Here is a 22,482-nt window from a genome sequence, read left to right as displayed (position 1 = left end):
AAGAGCCTGGAGTCACCATCTGCTGTGGGGTTGGGTAGGACACTTCATGTCCCTGATTCTCAGTGCCATCATCTACAGAATAATAGCAGTCATATTTTCACTAAATGCTTTTTCAAGTTCTAAAACTTTCTTCTATTCTCTTCTCCTTGTGAATCAAAACGTATAGTTCTCAATTTCATTAGCAAGATGTTTTGGTCAACTGAGCCAACAAGCCAAGGACAAAATAAAATGTCCAACATGGATCCTGAACCTAGTGACCTAGAGACTGGATCCGTAAGCCAGCTAAATTAGCCATGAGGGTAGAGCACCAAGACTTGATACTGTTTCGTATTACCCTTGTGCATTCAGCCACATCATCTGACTTACTTCTCTGCTCCTCTTTGTTTATCCCTGACAGTCATGGAAACCCACTGAAGGATCCCATTACCTATCTCTTTGAGGAGATCCCTCTCTGATGTTAGCTTGCCCAGTACCTATAAGGTTACCTCTGTTACCATGGTTATAAGTAAAAGAAATCTCCCATCCCCGGGCAGACGGCAATTTCTAAAGAGCATTTGCACTTTATGCATGAAATTCTGGAGTTCTCTAGAAGTCTTAATTAAATTTCATCATATGAAATTGCTGAGAACCAGGCAGATAGTATTAGTTTTGCTTGGTCTGTTGCTTGGTGAGCTCCATGCACAAGTTAAGTAACCTTGGCAATCAGTATTAGAACTCAAAATATGTTGCTTTGTATTTCCAGAACAGTGGTTAAGAGGAAGGTGAGGTAGGGGCTGAGGTATATAAAAGAATGTAAGGCTTAGGGTTGCCTGGGTGGCTCAGTCGGTTAAGTGTCTGTCTTCAGCTCAGGTCATAATCTCACGGTTGGTGGGTTCGTGCCCCGAGTCAGCTCTGTGCTGACAGCTCAGAGCCTGGAGCTGCTTCGGATTCTGTGTCTCCCTGTCTCTCTGCCCCTCCCCCGCTCGCACTCTGTGTCTCTCTCTCAAAAGTAAATAAACACTTTTAAAAAATTTTTTAAAGATAAAAGAATGTAAGGCTTGGCCAAACCATGCATTCTCCTCTCTCCCAGGAACGAGATTTTGGTAGGCCCCACCCCTGCACCCCTCCGTCACCCTCCTCCACCAGAATTGTGTTGGGGCAACTCGTATGGGTGAATAAAAGTCCACAGGTGAGTTGCCTATGTGCCTCCCCACTCTTCTGGAGCTGCCTGAGCCTGGTACTTCTCATGCTTCAGCTCCTCATTTGATCATTTTTAATATTTAATGACCCTTCTAAGGTAGAGAATTCTTTGGCAGCATTCTTAAGAGTTTCTGTCTGAGGCCTTTTTATCTGCTGAACTTCCATTTACGAAATTGAAAAGTTAGTGTCTAAAATATTGTTTGGATGACTCACCTAAGGTTCTGAAGAGGCAGAGGCGGTCATGGGGGGCCAGAGGAGTTGGTCATGGTTTTCAATAAATTTTATTTAGCTTTTGTTATTTTAATGTCCGAAATCATCCAATTTTTTTCTCTTTTGTAAGATTTTAAGACAAACTGGACTGTAAATTCGGGCATGATTTCAAACTCAAAGATGGTTTTGAGCATTCCTCCCCTCTCCCCATTACCCCCCTCCCTTTGCATGAGTTTTTTCTTTTTTTTTCTTTGAACATAAGGAATTTCAGCTTTCTAGAATTTAATCTCGATCAACACTCATCTCACCTGTTGGATTAGCTGCTTCATCATCTTTCACCAGGTTAGAAAACCACTGTCTCTCTAGCCTGAAAGACAGAGGGCAATTGATGCTTACAACCAGCCTGCCTTTTCTTTGATTTTGTACTCTGTTTCTAGAGATTATAAGCGAGCTTTGAATTCCAAGGCTCTGGACCTGTCAGGTTTTAAAGGAAAAACTTTGAAGCAAATTCATTTCCTCAGGTTTCAGAAGGGAAACTTAGATGTTACAGGATGAAAATAATTTGTTTTCATTTTGTAATATAAGGGAAACACAGATAATTATCACAGCTGATATTGTAATGCCCTAGGTTTTTTGTTTCTTTATTTTATGGCTTTTAGGAGAATGATTATTATTTGTTTTTGGTTTTTTTCCTTTTTTTTTTTTTTTTTTTTTTTGAGAACCCCAATCAAATCACTTGGAAACATGAGAGAAAAGCGTAATCCTTTCCAAAATCCTCAGTGAGCTAACTGCTCTGTAAGCCTACCTAGTGTGCGTTTACTTTAAAGCTACTTTTACTCACCATTAATGCTGTTGGTTTAACTACAAAAACTCTGCAGCCCAAATTCAATGGGTAGAAGGGAGAAATAATGAGTTCGGGTTCATTTCTAGGCTCATGAGTTCTATGATCTCAAACAATATGCACTTTCAAGTACTAATTATGTAAGACTTAAGGTTATATGGAATGGTTTTAGTGTGTGTGAATGCCCACAAGCTAGCATATCACAAATTTTTAAAAAATAAAGATCCTTCTATACCACTCATCGACTCGTTGTTGCAATATATTACATGAGGCAATAATGGTGTTAATGTATATGGTCACATATTATCTAGAGGCAATATTCCCTCCACACACACTTAGGCATCTCTATCAGGCTACTGAAAAAGCATTCCTGTTTTCCAAAGTCCAGAATTCCTATATTTTTGGAGGGGGGGGGTGGATCTTAAAGGATGAAAAAATAAAATAATGGGTAAAATAATAAATTAGAGTCATCAAACTTCAATATAAAGGAACAGAATTTTAGTCTTCTCTAAGTATTTGCTGTAATCAATTCTTAAGGCTTTACATTTTATCTCTAAGTGTTTGCGTGTTAATTCAATAATGTGTCATTGATGCAGTAGTGAATTTATATTTTTAGTAATAGTTGCATTGTGGGTATACCAAAATAACCATGCAGTGACACAGAGGGGGGAAAAAAACATCTCAGGAAAACACCAAATGAATCTAAGAAAATCTTCAGAGCTTAACAATGAACTTGTAGGGATAAAAATAATTCGTTGGGAAGTTGTCTGAATTTTCAGCCTCAGAGTCATTTGTATTTCTTCCAGAATACTGCTCTCTGAAACAGACGCGCGCGCGCGCGCGCGCGCGCACACACACACACACACACACACACACACACACACACACACACACTTTATGGCTTCCCCTGACCGCTGGATGCGTCCCTCCATGCCCCCCTCCCTTTGCCTTGCAATGGTATGATCTGCGTTTGATTGTAAACTGGAGGTGCCAAGCTGTGACAGCTTCCCCAACTCAACAGCCATTTGCTACAACCTAGGGCAGCCTTGTTCAGCGATGCTTTTCTTTTCCCCAACAGGGGCAAATCGAAGCGGACAGCGAAACCATCTTCAAGTTAGCCGCACTTGTGTTACAGGTAAGAATCAGCACACTGCCTCTTGCCCGCGCCTTTTTGTTTGCTGGTTTTTTGTGAACCGCTTGCAACTCTGAAACTTTCTCATGGGCCAGTTGGCTGATAGATGTTTAAGCCAGCTGGTTGTTTGCCAATGAAAAACGTGAGCCACCGTTTTCTGTTTGAGCGTCACTTGCGCAGGCTATAGTGTGATGTCGCAAAGGAAAATGAAATTTAGACTGTTCTGAGGGAAAAGAATTAAGACTGTACTTCAGGAAAAGAGCTCTGGGTTACTTGGATTTGGGAAGCAGCAATTGTTACAACAGCTGTAATTTTCATTTAAATTGAGTAACTTTCGCCTGCATTTTCTGGAGGCAGAGTGAAAGAGCCCCTTAATTCTTAAAGGCACTAAGTAGCTGAGAAATCCAACGTGTTCCATGCTTGTTTAAAAAGAGAAAACAAATAGCATGTGTTGATTTACCTACACCCTGGTTTAAAAAGTCTGCGTCCAGACTAAAAAGTGTGCTGCTCGGATAAACAAGCATGTATCACCTGATGTTAGAAACCTAAAAGAAGACCTAGTCATCTGTGCTTTTTCAGATATATCTGTCTCTTCTGTTAAGAATAAGAAATATTTCATGGATACTAATGTTTTCTCACCAGTGCCACATTCTCCGTGGCCACAGAGAAAGCTTCCTCATGTACATTCCTCCAAACAAAATTCAGGCACTCAAAGTGGGAAACGAGACCCAGAGTGAAATTCATTCGCTTAATCCACGTACATACATATTGATCGTCTATCATTGTGTTTTATTTCAGGAAGCCAAAGGGGATTATACCAGGTAATGTTTCCTTTTCTGATATTACTGTGCAAAATAACCCTAGCTGAACCGTAGCTGAATGCTGTTGCTTTAAATAACAATGGATGCAAACTCAAAAGAAAGTCGATCTCAGAGCGGGAGACTGAGATCTCTTCCCTCTTCAAATAGGGACCTATTCTTTCTGTGAATGAATCCAGCAATGAAGCTTTCTTACCATTTTTCAAGCCAGAGTGACAGTGAATTGTAAACAGAAGCCCTCCAAAGTTCTAGTTTCTGTTATCTGTTAGCAAGATGAAGAAATCCGCAAAAAGCTTTGGTAGGCTGTGCTTTATTAAACTTATAATAATCCTGTGTTGGACAAAAAAAAAAAAAAAAATCCTGTGTTGGAAGAGTTATAACACATGCACAAAAAGATAAACTCTATCAGCTGCTTAGTTAAGGGATTAATAGGGGCTTTCTTTTTGCAGCTGCCCTGAAGGGGCCTCACCCTTCATACACTTGACCTAACAGTTGTATTGTCGCCACGGGGACACTTACTGGTTCTAACTGCCTAGCTGGCCACCTCATCAGAGTATTTGTATTTGAATTCATGCTCTACCTGCTCCTTTCTGTCCTTTTCACACAGTAGCTGTAGTTGGAGAAGCAGAAACGGTTAAAGGCGAAAGCAGGGCCTCCAATTAGGAACAGACCACAGGCCAATGACCCATCGAAAGCCTCACCTCTTCCACGTTAATGTTCCACTCCTGGTAAACTTTACCCGTAGATTATTTACAGATCACCTAGTACTCGTTCCCAGCCAAGGCTTTGAATAGTATGCTCCTTAAGGGACTGCTTACGGAACAATGCCTTCCAAGCTTGAAAACCTCCAGTCACGGAGTACTCCTTCACCTCAGAACCTCCAAGTCTGCCTGTTCAGTTTGGGAAAATGACTGAGGAGTCCACTTAACAGGCCATGATCCGTTCACCACATTCGTTAACTTTGTTTTGCACCGTGTTACTTTTTTCTTTTTTTAATTTGTGTTCAAGTTAGGAAAAACGCTTTGAAAAAAAACAGGAAGACCTATAAATGCCAATTTTGTTTTTAATTAAAAGGAAATGTTGGGATACGAGGAGGATAAATTAGTTTCTAGATCCTTGACATGATGCTGCTGGGTTCTCCGCGCTTGGCTTTCTTGGAGAAGCCCTATTCCCTAGGAGGATCAGACATGTGAGGAATGTCAGTCATCATGTTAGGGGTGAGTCTGAAGTTGATTGATAAATGAGGGCTTTAGGGCCAGAAGCTCACTCTGCAGTCTGTGAACTGCTAACCCTTCCTTCCCCATTTTCTGCCTGCCTGGCATGTGATGGACACTCTCTGAGCCTCATTTCCTCATCAGGAAGATGCTACCTGCCCCCTAGATTAGCAGCTGTAGATTGGGAGATCAAATGTATGTAAACATTGCCCGGGGCAGTTTCTGGCATGGAGTAAGCTCTCTGTACACTTTGGCTATGATTATCAATTATTCTAGTGTCATCATTGCCTTCCTCATTATCATCATCCTGTCCTGTCTCTTGGCAACCTGGGAAGAGACTTTTGGGACCAAGGTGGTTTTGAACAAGCTGAATCGCGTATTAAGGGGAAGAACAGAAGAGACAGGCTGATGTCACAAACTTCCTTAGGGAAGATCTCTTGCCTAGGACTGAAAGTCCTTTGGTAGTAAGTCTAGACCTTTTAGCCCTAAGACTTCAAGGTTGGTGAGTTAGTTGCTCCAAGCCCGAACCAATCCTCCTTTTTAACTTTGCTCTGTGCCTGCTGGTTTCCTGAGTGATTACTAGGCTGATGAACTGGAGGACACTGTTCTGAACTTGTCTGACCCACACTGAGGAGTAGAAGGAATGGGAGACCGGCCACCAAGGAACTAGCAACATGACCCTAAGTGAGCTGCTTGTCCTTTCGGGGCCTCGGCTTCCTCATCTGTAAATTGGGATTAATGAAAGTAGTGACTTGGCAGGATGGTTTTTGAGGAGATGAATGGTGTGGAACAACTTTGGAAGTACAGATTGTTTTGCAAGCAAGCATTAGTGATTGCTGACCAGGGTAAAGGAAAGAATAAGGTACTGTGAACTGTTGACATTGGGTTTATAATGAGGCAGAATTGTGATTCCTTGCTACCACCCACCCCCTCCCTGTGATGTGATTGTTCCTCCTCTGAGTGGAGAGAATATATTTTTCCTCCAAAGTTTTGTTATAATTTAAGACAATCAGGCAAAATTAAGTACCTCAAGGCAATGTTGTATATTGGTTAAAGCAAAGACATAGAATCAGACAGACTTACTCAGATGCCAACGTCTGCTACTTACTCCCTGTGTAACTTTGAGCAGGTTATTTAAAGTGCCCAGGCCTCAACTTCCTCATCTGCAAAATGGAACTTATATTAATAGTATACACCCTGTAGCATTGCTATGAGAATGAAATGAATTAATATTTGCAAAATGCTTCGAATAGTTCCTTCCGTCCCCCCTGTTGCTTCAAATATGAATTTTTTGGTATATAAATTATGCTGTGGTGAACATCTTGGTGTAGTTGGGAGGTGGTTATCTGTGATTATTTTCTTACAGGATATTTCTCAGGTCGAAACAGGCAGAGGGATGTTCCTTAAAAAGGCAGAGTACAACGTGCTAAAATGGAATTTTCACATTCTTGATCACTAAATTAAAATTATACAAAGTTTATAGCTTTATCCAGTAACATCGACTGAATGCCTAAAATGCGTCAGCCCCAGTCTAGGCACTGAGGACACAATGACACATAGGTGCGGGCATCTCATTCCAGGGAACTTGGCCTTCTGTCAAGGGCTACCTCGAGGGCCATTCTGAATCCCGCATTTCTGTTGGTTCACATGTGGGTGGCTGTAGCTCTTGGCTTTTAGAACTAAACTGAGTTTACTCACTGAGGTTTGAAACTCCAAAAATGTCACTGAATAAGTTCCAAGACCAGAGCGATGTGGCTTTCTCAATTTAAAAAGTGATTGAACACCTACTTCTTTTTTTAACTTTATTTATGTATTTTGAGACAGACAGAGAGAGAGGGAGGGAGAGAGAGAGAGAGAGAGAGAAAGAATCCCAAGCAGGCTCCACACTGTCAGCACAGAGCCCCACATGGGCCTGGATCCCGTGAACCGTGAGATCATGACCTGAGAGAAACCGAGAGTCAGACACTTAGCCAACTGAGCCACCCACGTGCCTGGAAACTCCTATTTAATGCTGCTCTGGCCCACCCACTCCTTGTGAATTATCTCCGGCTGTCTCAAATTCAGCATTTCCGAAGCTGAACCCACCAGGATCCCAGCCCCCCAAAGCAGCGCCTCTTCCCTGTCTCCCTATGTGTGACATCACCTTTCTCTCTTGAATCATCGCTGAGGATTTCCCCTTCTCCCTCCCACCTATTTCCTCCGTCTGTCAGTCAACTCCTTTCTCTTCCTCTATCAGAGTGCTTGCTTTCTCAGCCCTCATTCCCCTCCGCTCAACCCAACTGGAGAGCTCTGTGTGTATAGTTTGAGTGCTTTCGATGACATTATTTTCAAAGTCCACGCGTGATTTTATTCAGTCCCCACCACAAATGTTATTGCCATTTAACAAATTAATAGATGGAAAATCAGGCCCAAGGGAACAATGTCCCAGAGCCAGTGATCTCCTGGGTCTTTTCTGATTCCATCACCCACAACCACCCACAACAGACCCTAGTTATCTTCCCCAGACATTAATGGGATCATCATTTTCACCTTCTAAGAATCTCTCGGGTTCCCATTGCAGAGACCCTCCAACACCCTAACCTGGCCTCGAGGCTCTACTTAGTCTATATGATGTACTTAAATTTCCTATACTCTGCTGTTCATATCTGTTCATGCCTCTCTTCTTCTTCCACATACTCTGTACTATCGCCCCTGCGTGGCTTTGCTCAAACTCTTCTTCTGGAATGCCTTTAAAAAACAACAATCCTCCCCTTCTTATTTAGCTTCCTGCCATGCTTCCTTAAGAGTATTTTAAGTGAACATTATCATAACCAGTAGGAAACCTTGCTCCCTGAAAGTTAATTAAAATAGTAGAGGGGAGGGTGGACTTTCATTCTCTTTAAATAGGTGACAGTCTGAATTCCCAAGTCAGCCTTTAAGCTGCAAAGATAACAAGCTGCTTGGGTAACAGAACACAGACAAACGCAGAGAATTCCTGAAAGCTGACAAGGCTCAAGGCTTTATCACTGAGCCAGCCACAAATGAGTTTATAAAAGCAAAGCCTTTTTTTCCCCCCTTTTTTCTTAAGATCCTGAAAGGTGGAAGTTACCGAATAACCATGTGATTAGGGCACTTCTGCTTGTAAGAAAAAGTGAGTGACTACAATTTGCAATTCAGTGCTGGGTCAGAATGAGAGTACATTGTCACCCAGCTTCAAATGGGAAGGAATAATTCACAACTTACAGCTGTGCTCAAAAAAAAAAAAAAAAAAAAAAAAAAAAAAAAATGCAGCTATTTCCCATGGGAAAGGAGCTTTTGTGGAGTCCCTAAGAGTAGTTAATGAGGGAGGGGAGAAAAAATCAAAGACTTTAAAGTACTTTCCGGCCTCGGTCCTATATCTCTAGAGCACTTAAAAGCTCTAAAATTTTCTTCCGTTTCCAGAACCTGTAACATCAGTTACAATAATAAAAATAGCAGCTCCCGTGGGCTTGGTGCTGTGCCCAATGCTTACATCAATGGGGAGGCAGTCGTGAAAACAGGAGCTCTGGAATTTAACTGCTTGGGTTCAAATCCAGGCCCAGACCCTTGCTGTAGAACTGTGGCTAGCTAACCTCTCTGGAACCCGGTTTCTGGGTTCAGGGTCTCTGTAAATGTTACATGGCATTGTTATTGTTCCTAATATACATCACATCAACCCTGTGATGATAGGCAGCTGTTAGTATCCCCATTTTACAGATGGGAAAGCTGAGACTTGGAGCAAGCAAGTGGCTTACTGTCTAGGTCGCATAGCTAGAGAGTGACAGAATTAGGACTCCAGGGCTCCTGCTCTTTACCGCCATCAGGAGTCTCCCGTTTTGGATTCCAACACAAACTGTAAGAATCATTACCTTTCTTGCTGGCAGAATGAAGAAGACTGACTGGACAGAAATTGAACATTTCTGTCTTGTTTTGGGCAAGGGCTGTCCTGAATCAGCAAAAGGCTTTTGTGAAGAAAAACTGTCAAGAAGCAGCTTTTCTCTCTCCCTGTGAAATGACTGTCTTTTCAAGTTTGACCTAAAGATATAGACAAGTCCTTCTGAATATCAGTTCAGTGCTTTAATGCTTCATTTTTAATGATTTGTAAATACATCTAAGTGTTTGGTGGTTTTACATGTTTTACAAACATTAATTCATTAATCATCTTCACCCTGTGAACTTGGTATAATATTATCCCCATACTACAAACGAGATTAAGAAATTCTGTGCAGCATTATATTTATATTACCATATTATGGTTTCATGTTTCCCAATGACTTGGCCAGATGTTAAGAGTTATGATGAATAAACAAACAAGGTAACAACACGTAGGGAATCATGGACAAATGATTGGGAAATACCTGGTCAAGAGTTAAACAAAATTCAAGTTCTTTTTGGTAAGTTTCCAATCTGCTTATGTCTATAGCGAATCTCCTAGAAGAAAACATGTAAACAGTGTTTCCTACACTTGTTTGTCCCTGACGTATGAGCCTCTTGTTCAATGTTCTCTGGACCTCACCTTGTTAAGTGTGGGTTCATTTATTTGCTGAAAACTCAGTATTAAAATGCCTTTAAAAGATAAGCAATTTGGGGAAGTCTGTTCTTTGTACTTCCTGCCAGATTCATTACTACCCTAGATTTTAATTCCATTAACTCTTAGGCAGGATAAACATTCAGCAAGTTCTGAACTTGCTTTTTCCGAAGAGCTCTGAATTTGGAAAAAATCAGCCATCCCACACAATGGGCACTTTTTCATCTCTTCTAAGCACAGGATGTTAGAGCTGCCCAATACCAGGCATTTGAACGCTCATCTTATAGCTGATGAACTAAGGAGTGACATATCCATGACAATTCAGGTAGACAAGACCAGACCTGCAGTCTGTGTACCCCAACTGTCTCAGATTTACCGTTTTCACTTCCATCTACATAAGCAGACCTATGTGCATCCCTGCTGTCCCTGCTGGAAGGCAGCGAGGGACGGCAGGCAGTGGACTCCACCCTGGTAAGTGGTGTTATCAGCGCAGTAGCCCCGAGTCTAATATTAGTCACTCGAGGAGACAGTTTAAGAGTGAGAAGGCAGGAAGTGAGCTCTCGATCATCGGGCCCTTGGATGCCTTGCCTTTTTCTCATCGTTCCACTCCATTCATTTGTGTAGATTAAATACCTAACATATATGAGGAGTTGGACCAACCAAGGGCTGTGATGGAAGCAGACTGTATTTCCTGTCTCCTTTGTAGGAGACGCTGGGGAAAGGCATGCACTCTGGAGTCAGAGAGGCCGGTGTGAGTGTGAGGCAAGCCCTCCCAATCTGCAGGTGGCATGACCTCCTGAATCTAAGGTCCTTTTTCTTTAAGAGGTTTGTTTTGTGGAGTAAATGAGATAATGTAGCTTTCAGGGTGCCTGGTACAGAATGGAGATGTTGTAGTACTTGGGAGCTGGCTTCCACTTTCCCCTGAGTCCCATCAATTATAGTGAGGTGTAGGTGGTTTTTGTGGCCTTTTTTTTTTTAAAAAAAAAAAAACATCTTAGCAGTTATTAAGTGCACAGTTTAGTGGTGCACATTGTTGTGCAGCCATCCCCACCATCTGCCTCCAGAATTTTTCTTCCTGCAAAACTAAAACTCTGTACCCATTAAATAGTAACACATGTGCCCCCCTCCACCAGCCCTGGGCACCCACCATTCCACTTTCTGTCTCTGTGAATTTGCCTGTTCTGGGCACCTCATGCAGTATTTGTCTCCTAGTGACTGGCTTATTTTACTTACCATCATGTCCTTATGGATCTCATCTATGTTGTACCGTGAGCCCGAATTTCTTCTATTTTAAGGCTGAATAATATCCCATTGGGCATATAGACCACATTTTATCTGCTCATCCATGGATGGACACTCAGTTTACTTCCAATTTTTTATTCTTATGAATAATTCTGGATGGACACACGTATGCAAATACCTTTTTGAGACCCTGATTCCAATTATTCTGGGAAGAGAGATGCATTTTTTTAAGAAGAGTCCCTGGCTTCTAGGTACTTGATTATATTCCACCATTCATTGGGGTAGGATGAGATGAGCTAAGAATAGGAATTTAGGACAGAGCTCAGATTCTTATTGTAAATCATCAGGTCTTAGCAAAATTTATGCTTAAGGAGTCTAGCATTTATATTAAAAATATTGTTGTAGATGAACGTCTATTGACATGGAAAGATCATTACAATATACAAAGTGGAAAATAAAACAGAAGTATATATATTATCCCTTTAAAAAAACACAAAAAATGTGTGCCAGGATATTCAAACACGCAATACATGCTTGAAAACCGGTGTGTAAGTTACAGTATAGTGCAGTGTCCTCTGAATTTTTTTTTGTTCATACAGCACATTCATTCCCAATGTAAGTATATGTTTTATTTATTTATCTATTTGTAACAGTTACATGCATGTGGAACCATACCAACATCCTATTCAGAATAAAATATTTACAAAAGAAAAATGTGTGGCAAGGCATGAGCCAGCTTAACGAGTTCAAAGAAATAGATACAAATAAATACCATTAGAAGTCTTACTATTTTCTTTTTGTACAGCCACATACCTCTCCACCATAGAGACTACAAGAGAGTGTATTCTTTTTTTATTATTATTAAAAACATTTTTTAAGTTTATTTATTTATTTTGAGAGGGAAGGATAGGTGGGGGAGGGGCAGAGAGAGAGAGAGGGAGGGAGAGAGAGAGAGGATCCCAAGCAGGCTCCGCAATGTCAACACAGAGCCCGATGGCAGGGCTCGAACCTACAAGCCACGAGATCATGACCTGAGCTAAAGCCAAGAGTCAGATGTTTAACTGGCTGAGCCACCCAGGTGCCCTGAGAGTGGATTCTGAAGTTAGGCAGAGCTGAGTTCTAGATTCCACCTCTCACTGGTGGACAGTCTTAACTAAGGTACTGAACATCTCTAAAACTCAGTTTCCTTATCTGTAAAGGGATAATTACGGTTCTTTAAAAAAAAAAATTTATTAAGGTATGATTGACATGTAACATTAGTTTCAGGTGCAGCAATCTACATGATGATTAGACATTGTATATAGTGTGCAGGGATCACCACAATAAATCTCCTTAACACCCATCGCCAGATGTAGTTGTGACTTTTTTTTTTTTTCTGGTGATGAGGACATTTAAGATCTCTCTTAGCAACGTTCAAATATGCAGTACAGTACGACCGTGTTTTTTTGCACGCTGCCTGGATAAAGGTAGGGGCAGAAAAAAATTAAGCTATTGTTATGTTTGTCATGACTTAATTGTCTCAGGACGGTGGGAGGAAAAATGTTGCTAATTTTCCTTCTTTGCATGTCAGTGTGTTTTCATCGATCAGCCTCCAACACTTTTGGAGCCTCAACAGCTTTTGTCAGAGTTGTTTTAGACGCCATTTTGTATTTTAAAAACGTCGAAGTTCCACACAGTCACGTCCACCTCTCGGGCACCGCGTCCTCTTTCAGAATGAATGTAAGATCGGTGGCTTACCGATCTTTGCCTAACGCAAACTTCCCAAACCAAGGCTTCAGCTTCTCCCTGCCACCCAGAGCCAGGAGCCCATGACTCTCCGCAGCAGCGTGTGGGAGGCCCTGTCCAAAACCCGCTGGCAACCAGAGGCTCTGTCAACAAGCTCATTCAGTTTGGGCACAGGCGTCCGAGGCTGGGCAGGCGGAAAGGAAGCAATTAAGACAATGGAAACCTACCGGGGGGAAAAAGCTGTTGGCAGGGTGGACTTCATGGGTGTGTGACCTGTGCAGTCACATGGGGCCCCTGGCTCAGCGGGGCCCCAAGCTTGGTTGATGCTCTTCTGTCCCCATTTTGAAATTGGTAATGATTTTTTTAACAAGGGGCTCCACGTTTTCATTTGTCACAGGGCCTTGCAAACTGTGTGACTGGTGCCAGTGGTGAGGCCTGGATGTTGAATAGATTATTGAAAGAAGGTGCCTCTTCTGGTGTCTAAACAGGTCCTCCAATGAGAAAGGTGGAACCACACAGAATTCTACAAATCAGCTTTTTTTTTTTTTTTTTTTTTTTTTTGCGTATGTGTGGAAGGTCTTAGCCCTTTCTTTTCTTTTTTTAATGTTTTTTAATGTTTGTTTATTTTTTGAGAGAGAGACAGAGACAGATGGCGAGTGGGGGGAGGAGCAGAGAGAGAGGGAGACACAGAATCCAAAGCCAGATCCAGGCTGTGAGCTGTCAACACAGAGCCGGACGCGGGGCTTGACTTCACCAACCACGAGATCTTGACCTGAGCCGAAGTGGGACGCTTAACTGACTGAGCCACCCAGGCGCCCCTTGCCTTGCCCATTCTGATTCCATTTTGCATGATCTCCCAGGTCTGAAGCACGAGGTGTAACATAACCTCTACCTCATGGGGCTCCTGTGAAAATGAACAGACGTAATGCACGAAAAGGGGTTTAGAGCAGTGCTTGGTGCCTGGAATACTCATTTCTAAAAGCTTCCTGAATACTCATGCCCTTAATCTTTGTATCAATTCCAAGAGCTGGCTATGATTATTATCCGCATTTTACAGCTGAGGCCCAGAGAAGTTGAGTTAACTTGCCCAAGTCACACAGCTGGTAAGATGTGGAGCTGAGATTAGAACTGAGGCCATCGGATGGCAGAGCTCATGCCCTCACTTCACCGTCATGCACATTGCTTTTACCATCATCTATCTACTAGGTCCCAGGCACTCTTACGTTCTTTGTATCATTTTGTCCTCAAATGGTAGCTACTGAGATGCTCATTCTGCAGATTTGCAGGCTGAGGCTGGCAACCAAGGTCCCATATCTTGCGCACCTGGAATTTGGATCTGAAACCTCATTCTCTGAATTTCCACTCTGCCTTTCCTCTGGATAACTCCTCAAAAGTGAATCGAAAGGATGTTTGATGAGATGTTTGATGTTTGATGAGATGCATTTAGGCCTCGGGGCAACTCCTAGAGCCAGAGGCGAGACAACTTTGCATGGCCTGTTTCTGGCAGCAATGTCCCGTCCTCTACGCTGGCGTAGGCCCTGGGGTCTTGCTGGGTCCCCTTCCCAGTTCCACCCTGAGGAGCTAGGTGTGCTCCTGGACGTCTCACCTCTTTATTTCTCAGTTTTTCCATCTGTAAATGGGGGTGGTAATCCTATTTGTGGAAGAGGATTCTTGAGTGGATTATGGTTATATGCTGAGTTGAGTGCCTAGCGTGTTTTAAGTATATTTCAGACTGTAAAAGCCGTTTTGCTGTAGCTTTTAGAAAAGAAAGGTATTGCCATTGTTTGAATAGAAGCAAATATTTTTGTCTGTTTTGACAGTTCTTAGCAGTTCACAGAACTCATTCTCAGACTATTATCTCGTTTGGACTTTTAAAAAAGTTTTTCTAAATGCCTGTACAGTCTTGTTCGGACTTTAAAATGACCCTGTGAGGGGCACCTGGGTGGCTCAGTCAGTTAAGCGTCCGACTTTGGCTCAGGTCATGATCTCATGGTTCGTGAGTTCAAGCCCTGCATACAGCTCAGTGCCTGGAGCCTGCTTCAGATTCTGTGTCTCCCTCTCTCTCTGCACCTCCCCCCACCCCACCACTCACATTCTATCTCCCTCCCTCTCTCTCAAAAAATAAATAAGCATTAAAATTTTTTTCTTAAATGACCCTGTGAGGAAAGGGCTTTCATGTCTGTTTTACAGAAAACTAAGCCCTGATTCACCAGCTACGGGCAGAATCAGGCTAGGAATCCAGGCGTTTGTATTTCACAGCTTCAGTATTTTGCATTTCAGAACAGTTTGCTTTGGACAGTTTTAAGACTTGATGCAAGTAAACGAAAATAAAAGACCCGAAGTTCCACCTTTATATAACTTAGACGGCTGCTAACACCACAGTGAGGATCAACCCCGTGCCAGGAGGGATCCGGGCCTTTGCACCATCTCTGCTACTTGGTACTAATATGAAACCCAGTCTTGCCTGGGCCTTTCAGATAGCAGCTAAGACATCTGCGTATTTGGGGTTCAGTAGGAATAGAAAGTAGCATGACAGGTGCTTCTCTCCCCAAAGGGCAAGCCATTCAGAGTCGGCCTGAACTAAAGGATGGCATTTTGAGGAATGACTTCTACATCCCCTCACTGATACACATTTCAGTGCCTTTGCATTTGGCTCAAGAAGCACTGAGTAAAAACACAACACATACTCAGTCTTATTATCTATTCAAATGGCTGATGTGGTTAAGTCCACTTTTGGCGTGATCAGGAAGGACACACTGAGTCACACATCTAGGACGAAGGGATAAATTTGTGGGGCTTCAAGCTCACCGTAAATAATTTTCACTTGCCTCGTAGGCAGTTTCCCAGGAGAGGAACAGATTTGTCTTCACCGTCTTTACAGAAAACATGATTTGTATTGATTATTTTTCTTCCACATGTCCTTTTTTCTAACTCAAGATTTGTATGAGAGATCATTTTGAAAACTTACAGCAAAATATACTGACATTAAATTTACCATTCTTAACCACTTTTAAGTGTGTAATTCAGAAGTGTACAATATATTCTCATTGTTACGCAACCGATCTCCAGAACTCTTCATCTTAGCAAAACTGAAAGCCTATGGCCATTAAATACCCTGCCCCATCACCCCTACCCCAGCTCCTGACAACCACCATTTTACCTTCTGTCCCTATGAATTCGTGAAATATTTTTATTTTGCTATGTTTACAGATTTTCACCTTAACCTGCTTCTCAGCCTGAGTCCTTCTTACGAATTTTCTTTCTTCTGAAAGAGTAGAAGTTTCAAAGTAGACATGATTAGAATCCTCAGTGAGCTGGCTAATGTTTAGAAAAATCTCTCATCACATTTTCATTATTATCAGAAATTCTTTTGACTTAAAAAAATAGTTTGATAGTTGATCACTATCAAGCACGCAGATGGACGGAGTTAATTTGCCCTGTGTTACAAGTTAGGCCATGGACAAAAATCTAATGGCGAAAGAATTCAAGCTGAAAGGATACTATGTTTCTCACCAAGCAGATTCCTTGCATCTTGGGTACAGCACTGAGATAAGGAAGGTCCGATACAAATTCTGTGGACTGGTCATGATGTGGGAAGAGCAAGATTCAAAGCTGAACTTGAACCAGTTATAGTGGACACTGCTGAACCAATCCTAAAACTACTTACAACTTGGGACTTGGCAAGGTGCTTCCATAGTTTTCTCCCCATGTTGTTTATTACCAACCCTTAAGGGTTGGCAGGTTTAGCAAATAAAAATAGAGGATGCCTGCTTAAATTTGAATTTTAGATCATGAATATTATTTTTATTCCATTATACTTTACAGTGTTATATTAGTTTCAGCTGTACCTTATAGTGCTTCAACAAGGAATAATTTTTTTTTAGTAGAAGTGTGTCCTAAGTATTTAATCTGGCAACTCTAACCTAGACCACCCACTGGGGATTCTTCTTGGTAGTAATAATCCACCCCTAGCCTGGTCTGAGCACAGGGGGAATAAAGAGTTCAGTAAGCTCTCTGGTCACTGTCAGAAACGAAAGAACACAAGAACACGTTTACTGAACGTAGTCAGGTGCCGTCACAGCATTCTGCTGACAGACAGGACACCGTCCCTATTTTTATAATAAAGAAGCCAAGGCTTACAAAGTTAGCTTATCTGAGACCACAGAAGGCCTACAGAGCACAGAGACCTGGGACTGAATTCAGTTCTCAGACCAAACCTTATTATTGCACATCACAGGTGGAGACCCAGCTGCTTGGTTGGTTGGTCTGTTGATGTTTCTAAGCAGAAGCTTTGCAGTCACCTGCATCCAAGTCCTGGCTGCCTCTGTGCAAGTTCTGGTGGTGGGAGCAGCCAGGTGATTTTTTTTTTTGAAGATTATTTATTTATTTTCAGAGAGAGAGGGGTGGGGGGGGGAGGAGGGGAGAGAATCTCAAGCAGGCTGGGGGGTGGAGAGAATCTCAAGCAGGCTCCGAGCTCTCAGCATGGAGCCTCATGTTGGGCTCAAACTCCCAAACTGTGAGATCACAACCTGAGCCAAACCCAGTGAGCCACCCAGGCACCCCACTAGGTGACTTTTCTCAACCTCAGTTCCCTTATCTATGAATTGGAAATAGTGCCTATGTCTAGGTTTGCTAAGAGGCTTCAGTGCGTTCCTCTAAGTAAAATGCCAAGCCCTTGTCTGCCACACTGAACCACCCAGGACAGTCCCCTTTAAAGCCAGTTTCTTTTATTGTCCTGCTAAGGAGCTGAGAGGTCCGAGGGAGCTGGAGATCAGAGGCAGCCTGGAAATGCATGTTCACACCTGAACCCCAGTGAAAGGGCTTCATTTGCTCAATGACGAAGGGGGGGGCACCCCTTTCCCCGGAAGCAGTGGGGACTCTGGATCTTCAGCGGGAGGCCTGGAAGATGACTTCTGTAAGGCTCTCAGTGATTTGGCTGGAGGTGTGATCCAGAAACATTTAGAGGGGGTGGGGGTGGGGGGAAATTCCAAGAATGGAAAGACCCTGTGACCTGGGAGGGGAGCGGTCGAAGTCTGGACCAGCCTGCCTGGCTTTTCCGGCCCCTCCCCGCTTCCACTACAGCTTTCCAGTCCCCTCCTGCGCCTCCTCCCGTCCGCGTCCCGGACCTGGAGTCCCCGGGGCCAGCTCCCCCGCTGCCGGCGCTCGAGACGTAGCGCCACCTCCCTGCGGGGCCCTTGGTTAAGTCTTCAGACCTCCGTGCGCCGGTTTCCCGTCTGGGATCTCAGCGTTTGGACCCAAGGAGCTGCGCTCGCCCCGCCGGCCGGCTGCGGTTTGGTCTCGAGGGGTGGAAGGCAAGGAGGGCGCTTCGTCGTAGCTACTGGAAAATCACCTCGGTCTGTAAGCAGTTTTTCTGTCCTAATTATTTGTAGTGGTGACATTAGACAATTGAGGGGGTTGCAGCCTAGCTTTCTGCCCTTGCAGACAATTGACTATGAATGAACGCGTCTAGGTGTTTCCCACTTTCTCCATCCCGTCCCAGGATTTGGACTCCTGTAACAGAGATAACTGGTCGGGAGCAGAGAGCTTACTATGAAATTTTGAGGCAGTAGCAAAAAAAAATGGGGCATCAGGAATACTTTGTCGGGTTGAAGGAGCCTTGTTGAGGTGGAGAGCTTCTTTTCTGAAGTGAGGTTCAGGTGAGTTTGGATGTAAAATTCTGCTGAAAATGATGGGTCTGATTCTGTAGCTTTTTAAGAAAAAGAAAAATTTTTAATGAAATTTGCTATCTTTGCTGTTAGGGGACAACTGTGGACTGAGGGTTGTTTTGGTTTGGTTCAAGAAACACAAATATGTGTTTTGTTATCTGTGTTCAGATCTCTCATGCAGTTTAATTCAGCCTTTGGCTAATCCAGATTAATCTAACTTTAAAAAGCCACCTGTCCTCCCCCAAGAAACTGTCATAGAACCAGTCAGTGGCCACCATGTTTATAAATTGCAAAGCCCCAAGTTAAGCTGATGAGTCTTTCCTTCCTCAACTACCCTTTCCCCATTTTCTGACCCTTCTCTTTAGAATCTGGAGGAGTTAGGCAAAGAGGGTAAAGCACAGGTTTGGAGTCACATCTGCTACTTTCTTACTGTGCCAGTTTATTTATTTTTTTTTAATGTTTTTATTTTTATTTTTGAGACAGAGACAGAGCATGAATGGGGGAGGGGCAGAGAGAGAGGGAGACACAGAATCGGAAGCAGGCTCCAGGCTCTGAGCCATCAGCCCAGAGCCCGACGTGGGGCTCGAACTCATGGACCACAAGATCGTGACCTGAGCCGAAGTCGGACGCTTTACTGACTGAGCCACCCAGGCGCCCTCTTACTGTGCCAGTTTAAATTAATCTGTCTAAAATCTCAGTTTTCACATCTGTGAAATGGGGGAGCTGGTGATAACAGCATAATACACCTGTAGGGAAAGGTTTTCACCCAGACTCTGCCATCTAATAATGCTCAGTCAGTGCGAAACTGTTATTCAAAGCATTTCTTTTGGGGACTAAATGACATGCTTACCTGGCATCACTGCTGGGTCAGCCACCCAGAGTCTCCAAACTAAGGTCCTAGAATGTCCTCATACTCCTGAACCTTCTTTTCTGTTTTAAATGGTTGATTACTGTCTCTTTTTTGAAAATCTCTTTGTGTTTTATGATCTGTGTATTCTATTATTCTATTGCTAGGTTCCCCTTGAGCCCTTCTGATTCAGCAGGTCTGGGGCAGGACTCAAAAATTTGCATTTCTAACAAGTTCTGAGATAATACTGATTCTGCTGGTCTGGGGACTGTGATGTGATAACTTCTGTGTTTCTTATGCTTGCGATTTTAATGTCCCCTTACTAGGAACTGGCAGAAAGAAATTTGCCATTAGAACTCCCTCGTTATTAAGTCAAGGAGCTAATAAACCAGACTCTTCATAGAAGACCAAGTTCAGAGATAACTGAAAGAAATGCGATTTTTTTTTTTTTTTTTTTAATTAAAACAGGGTGGTTTGAAGGCGTTCTGGCCGGTGAAAAACCACTCGAAGTAAACTGATAACATACCTTAAATTACTGATCACCGTGTGTTAATCAGTCCAGTAGACTGCTCAAGGAAGTTCCTGTTTATACACAGTAACCGATACCTTTTAATAATGACATGGCTAAACAAGCTATCATCCTTAAATCCTGGATCCAGCAAGTAGTTGAGTCGGCACATACTCCACCATGTAACCGACATTGTGTGCACTTTTTCTACCTAGTATGATCATGACCATGTCCTGGTCGGTCAGTGAAGTGCCTGGGTTTCAAGCAAGCGTAGATAAGGAAGTAGCTTATCATCAGGGTCTCTACAGGGCAATGCCAGGAGACTAGCAAATGTTTTTAATTAGCACAATTCCTAATGACTGCAAATCTTTAGTTTGCATGGAACATAGCATTAGAACTCCCAGCTGTGACAGCTTGCCCAAGTCCCTGGATGTCCCTTTTCACACCCTTTTACTTACTTTCTTTTTTCCCCCTTATTTAATTTCTGATGATATTTAGACTACATGGTAGACGTAATCTTGAGTGTTTGAACAGGCATTAGCTACAGTATTTTTACGTTTACATGTACATTTTTTAGCAACATATTGTATCGACCCAGGAGTGTTTTTTAAATTATTTATTTTATTAAATGTTTTAAAGTAATCTCTATGCCCAATGAGGGGTTAAGCTCACAGCCCTGAGGAGTCTCACGCTCTACCAACTGAGCCAGTCAGGTGCCCTGCATATACATTTTTATGAAATACGGGTTTTGAGTTATATATGGAAAAAAAGACTCCAGCCCTAAGTTACTTTTTAAATAGCTTAGTTTATTTTTTTGTGTAGTAAAGTTGCTACAGTCATTTCCATTGGGTCCTTGTATTTAACATGTGCTCTCTAGGCACTTTTGCTTTGGGTTTCAGGTAAGGAAGAGCTTTAGCATCAAAAAAAAAAAAAAAGGAAGCTTGGGGCTGGGGCTTGTTTTTTCGAAGTGTCCTAGAAACCTAGGGATGCCCCTACACCAAGCACAGACAGCCGCCATCTTCAAGGGAACTCAGTGATTGGCCTGCTCTGGAAAGCAGTAGCACAGTTTGCTAACTGCCTGCACTTCAGCCTCAGAATGGCAGGTGGCTGGTTGTCTCTGTGAGCATGTGCCCAATTAGCCACAAACAGGTGCACACATTTGCTGGGGGTGGCTGTTGCCACACAAGTGCTCCCACGGACACAAAGGGTGGCCTCAGTTTTGCCAGCCACGTGGCTTTCTCAAAAATGAGTGAGGTTGGCACATTCCTACAGGGTTTTTGAGGTCAGCGAAGAAAAACAAGAGCCCAAGACAGGGGGCTTGAGAATGCCAAAGGGAATCATCGCCTGAAAAAATAGTCACATTGGCGAAATGGTGGGTCATGGGCTGCTTCCTCCTAGAGAGCTGTCAGAATTGGAATCTGGAATACCTAAATGGAGGGGTTCTACCTAGGTCATCAGATGAAGCACACCCATGTTTTTCAATGTGACATCTACATTCCTGCCAACATGATGAAGAAAAGCAATTTCTGGTTTAGTTACTGAGAAGTAACAAGTCCTATAGATTTATGAGTATTCTCTCTGGCCAGGACCTTGAGAAACCAGTCCCTGTTGGCAATTCTGGTCAAGTGCATCTTTAAAATAACATTTCCATTGCCATTAAGGTCAAGAATGCCCCGTCAGGGTGAGTTCATTCAGTGCTGGAGAAAGGCAGAGACATCTCCATCCAGGGCTGCTCACCTCCCAGCTGCTCTCAGACCCTCCCTCTGGATTCTCAGGTTGATCCTGATTCATATAAACTGAGCCTCCTTGCCCTGCCCTGCGCTGCCTGCCTGCCTGCTTGCCAGCCGGCTGGGAGGGGCCTTCAAGCTCAGTGGATCCACGTGGCCTCAGGCTCCCAGGCAAATTCCCCGGCTGAGGCTGAGTTCTTCCGAGGGTGAACAAAGAAGCTCTCAGCTATTGTCAGTCCACTCAAACGTGAAATCTTTCTTGGTCCTAAACTCTGAAAATGATCAAGATTAACCTTAGAATAATGTGCCCTGGTTTCTAACACCCTGGTTGGGTTCCCTTTTTGGTTAGTAAGTTACAGCCTCTTGCTTTTGTTGGCCACTGGCGCTCTTGGCCTCTACACGACAGTGAGCTTGCTCTTCAGTTCCTCGCTTCCACCCGCTTGCCACGTCTGATTTAGTTTTTGATGTGAATTATATCACACAGAAGAATGCATAAAACAAGTAGGTTTGGTTTAAAGAGCAAATTCGAAAATGCTCAGCCACATGGCCACACCCAGGGAGGAACGTTGCCAGGATCCTCTAACCCCTCTCTCCCCACCCCCCCCCCCCCCATTGTGTACTGTGCCCCTTCCCCTTCAGCAAAATCCTCTTTCCCTAGAGGTACGTATTTTCTTGTTTGGCTTTATACTTTTACCACCTACATAAGAATCCCTAGTTTCACATGGCTTGTTTTACAACATGGGATTGTGAATTATTTTGGGTCTGGCTTCTTTTTTTACTGTTTGTGAGTTTCATCATGTTTGGTGAAGCTATATATGTTTGCTGTATGGTATTCCATTGTATGAATA

General features: G+C 43.1%; 1 protein-coding gene across 6 annotated transcripts in view; it reads left to right on the top strand.

Moving 5' to 3' along the window:
• Positions 1-22,482, top strand: part of FRMD4B (FERM domain containing 4B) — a 322,570-nt gene that overhangs the window by 247,579 nt on the left and 52,509 nt on the right. For all 6 annotated transcript variants that reach the window (XM_042979399.1, XM_042979398.1, XM_042979397.1 and 3 more), the window contains 2 exons: positions 3,309-3,365; positions 4,161-4,183. In XM_042979399.1, the coding sequence (XP_042835333.1) occupies positions 3,309-3,365; positions 4,161-4,183 (80 nt within the window). The remainder of the gene's footprint in view (positions 1-3,308; positions 3,366-4,160; positions 4,184-22,482) is intronic.

This window comes from Panthera tigris, chromosome A2 (assembly GCF_018350195.1).
Source record: "Panthera tigris isolate Pti1 chromosome A2, P.tigris_Pti1_mat1.1, whole genome shotgun sequence".
In the NCBI taxonomy this organism is placed as follows: Eukaryota; Metazoa; Chordata; class Mammalia; order Carnivora; family Felidae; genus Panthera; species Panthera tigris.
This window is presented reverse-complemented; position numbering and strand designations above follow the sequence as displayed.